Here is a 3,486-nt window from a genome sequence, read left to right as displayed (position 1 = left end):
TTTTTTTTTTTCCACTAAACCATCTTCTTCGCAGATTCTGTGTTCCAGCCCAAAACATGCACTCTTGGACAAGCTCCATTCCCCTGCTTCGGGGCCTCTGCTAGCACTGTGCTTAGTCTCCAGTGGGTATCTGCACACAAATCCCCTCGTCCTGTGTGAGAGCACTCCAATTGCTGGGATCAGGTCTGAGGTAGCCCTGACTCCTCAGCGGAGTCTGGCTCAGGCAAGGGGTGGGAAAGAATCAGGCCAACCAGGCCACAGTGCTGCGAAAATCCGCCAATCACAGAATCAAGCTCTGTGATGTCACTGGCTGCCAGGCAGACTCACAGCAGGAAGCTTAGGCGGCAAGCCAGGCTGTAGCAGGAGGCTCTCTGCCAGTGCTGGATACAAGTGGGGGCAGTGCAAGCGCAGTGTGAGTGGCAGATCCGCCACTGATCCTGCAATATAGAGGCAAAATCGTGGAGGTTTTGGAGATGGTCCATAGAAAGGGATGATACCTTGAGAAAAAGAGGACAGAGCAAGAAAGATCCCAAAAAGGCAAAGGAGAGAAGCAGTGCAATTTGGTGTTAAGAGCATCTGCTCTGAGTGACACTGCTGTCTTTGAGCTACTTGTGTGACCTTGGGTAACTTATTTAGTCTCTCTAAGCCTTGGTTCCTCCTTTGTAGAATGTTCTGAGATAATGCAGTGCTTCTAATGCTGGATTAATAACAGACCATTAGGGAGGAAACGAAAAAAAAAAATCCAAGTTCTTTAGCTCCATCCTGGAGCCACTGAACTGAGATCTCTAGGGCAGAGGCTTGAAAATCCTATCTTTTTTTCTTTTTTAAGCTTTCAAGGGATTCTGAGGAGCCTGGCAGGGGGTTGCAGAGTCAGACATGACTGAGCGAGTATCACTCATTCACTCAAGGGATTCTGATGATAAGCAATCTTGGGAAATAGTAAAATAACACACAGAAAGAAAGCACTTGAGCAGGTGCCTGCAGAGTCCCCATCCCATAAACATGGGACTCTAGGTTCAGGATTGGAAAGGAGAAGGGACCAGTGCAGGGGAAGAAGAGAGTGAGAGGGGAGAGACAGGTGGCAGCGCTGGGGGAAGGACAGGGGAAACAGCACCATATGTAGAAAGTAGTGTTGCCCTTACAGTCCAGGGGCTAAAGGCCACCTAGAGTGACAGGAACCCATCCTGGGCACAGGACTGGATGACTCCGTGTGCAAAGATTCTGGGGACCGCGCTGGGGGTTGGGAAGAATGACTCTGAGGAATCTTGGAGGTCTAGAGAGAGGTGAGACTCTATAAAAGGGAACCTCTCTTCATGGTCATCGGGTAACAAGTGACTCTGGAGAACCTGGGAAGTCCTGGGGCCTGCATCACAGGACTGACTTTTGGCATTTTGTGCTTCTCAAGTTTTTCCCAGTTAGGGATGCTGCTCTCTTAACCACAGGACAGACAGTGCCATCCCCATTGCACAAACGGGAAGCAAGAGAGGAAGGAAAGACTGAGGCAGTGCGTAAGTTAAGTGCTGTGTTCAAGGTCATACAAGTCTGGGCAGTGCTTCCTCTCTACTCCCGGCGCTGCTGCCCCGCTTCCCCAGCTCTGTCCCTGTCCTCCCCTCCTCCTCTTCAGCCCCCACCCAGCTCCTTGGGTTTCCAGGCCTGCCTCCAGCTGCACTGGGCCGTAGTTATTTATAGAGTGTCAGATGCCCAGGGTCGCCTTCACCAGCAGCTGCAGGCCAGTTCCCTTCCAAGTGCCAGGGCGGGTGAAGAACCAAAACCAAAGACTGGAGGTCAGAGAAACCAACCTTGGGGGCAGAGTGGGGTGGGGAACATGGATAATGGTCAACACAAACAGTAATGTCATCTCTGATCTCGGATGTTCAGACCATGCTTATGCTAATCCCCCCATCCACCCAAGTTGAAGCCTCATTTTAAACTTAATCCTGGGTGGAAGGCAAATAGGGAACAGGAGGCAGAGAAAGTACCAGGTCCAAAGTGTTATGGCCATTCTCCTACCTCAAGGTGGGGGTTGGGACTGGCAGGAGGTGGAGATGTCTGGTTAGGAGGTGTGGGGTAGGGAGAGAAATCTCAGAGTGAGCAGGACTTGCCAAGGTGGCTGCCCTGGCATTTGTGGCCTTGTCCCTCTGCCCTGTGGCCTGGCATGGTCTCGAGGCTGACAGCTTAATGAGGGTAAATAAGGGACCGACAGAACCTGAGCTGGGGGCCTAGTGCACAGCAGGGCCACTGGAGCCAGAGGTCAAGGCCAGGGAATTTCTAATGGCGCCCCAGGGGTGTAACTGAAGTCAGGGCCCATCTTTGGATTCGTTTTCTCTCCCCCTGCCCACAGCACCTACACCCACAGCCCACATCCCCAAAATGTAGCGGCAGTTTTCTCTCCATTTTCAGCTGGAGGATTAGTTGAGGTGGAGGGTAAATTCTTGTACTACTCACCCCCACGATGACTCATTGTTTGATCACTGTACATTCTAAGAGCTGGAACCCAATGGAATTGCAGTGCTATGTCCTCTGGGGGAAGTGGTAAGTGGTTTTGATTTACCCACTGTCTTGAATTATTTGTGCCAGCTTGCTCTAGCCTGGGTTCTTGCAAGGAAACCCTTTCAGTCCTGCTGAAGAAGGTCCCTCCATCCCCATCTGGGACCCCTTCCAGTGCACTAATTCTCCCACACCCCCAGGTCCACACTCACATCAGTGGCTTTCTTCTCAGCCTGCTCCAGTTTCTCCTGGGCATCCTTCACTGATTCAGAATACTTTTCCACCTCGTCCTCCGTCCCTTTTAGCTTTTTCTGGAGGGCCTGCTGCTCCTCTTCCAGCTGGGAGAGAAAAACATCAGTCAGCCAGGCCCAGGCCCAGGCCCAGGCCAGAGTCAGGGGTGTGTGTGAGGGGGTACTGAGATATTTAGAGGCTGTCAGGGAGGAAGAGGGATATCAGAGGACAGTGGGGGACAGTGCAGCTAGGGGTGTGTAGGGATCTGGTGGGAGTAGAGAGAAAGTTCCCAGCCCCAAGGAGCAGGCCCATCATGGCTCTCTGCAAGGGCAGGAGTGGAAATCTGGGAACTGGGGCTCCCCAGGCTAAGGTGGGTGGAATGAAGTGTGGCTCTGGTGAGGGACCTTCCGGGGTACTGTGAAGGCCCAGCAGCCCCCACACTGGACGGTAGAGAGCATTGGTGAGCAGGCCAGTGGCTGGGGGGCATAGCGCAGGGCCGACCCTGCCCTTATTGTGGGGTGGGGCGGGGGCTGCGCCGGGCCTGGGACCCCCCCACCTGCTTGCAGCGGTCCTCAGCTTGCTTCTTGTCGGCCTCAGCCTGCTCTGCGCGGTCGATGGCATTCTCCTTGTCCAGTTTTAACATCTGCATCTTCTTCTTGATGGCGTCCATGGTTGCAGTGGGGGACGGGCCGGCCGGCGGGCAGTGAGGACCGGGAGAACTGGGCTGGCCTCTCGGACTGGGCGCACGGGTGGCGGGCAAGGAGCACC

The 3,486-nt window shown here is 53.9% G+C and overlaps 1 protein-coding gene across 4 annotated transcripts in view; it reads right to left on the bottom strand.

Moving 5' to 3' along the window:
* TPM2 (tropomyosin 2 (beta)) overlaps nt 1-3,480 on the bottom strand; it is a 7,594-nt gene extending 4,114 nt beyond the window's left edge. For all 4 annotated transcript variants that reach the window (XM_010846088.1, XM_010846090.1, XM_010846089.1 and 1 more), the window contains exons 1-2: nt 3,275-3,480; nt 2,700-2,825 (exon numbers count right to left, since the gene is read on the bottom strand). In XM_010846088.1, the coding sequence (XP_010844390.1) occupies nt 2,700-2,825; nt 3,275-3,388 (240 nt within the window). In that variant the 5' untranslated portion in view covers nt 3,389-3,480. The remainder of the gene's footprint in view (nt 1-2,699; nt 2,826-3,274) is intronic.
* Nucleotides 3,481-3,486: the final 6 nt, after the last annotated feature.

This window comes from Bison bison, unplaced genomic scaffold (genome assembly GCF_000754665.1).
Source record: "Bison bison bison isolate TAMUID 2011002044 unplaced genomic scaffold, Bison_UMD1.0 scf7180017864230, whole genome shotgun sequence".
NCBI classification, from domain to species: domain Eukaryota; kingdom Metazoa; phylum Chordata; class Mammalia; order Artiodactyla; family Bovidae; genus Bison; species Bison bison.
This window is presented reverse-complemented; position numbering and strand designations above follow the sequence as displayed.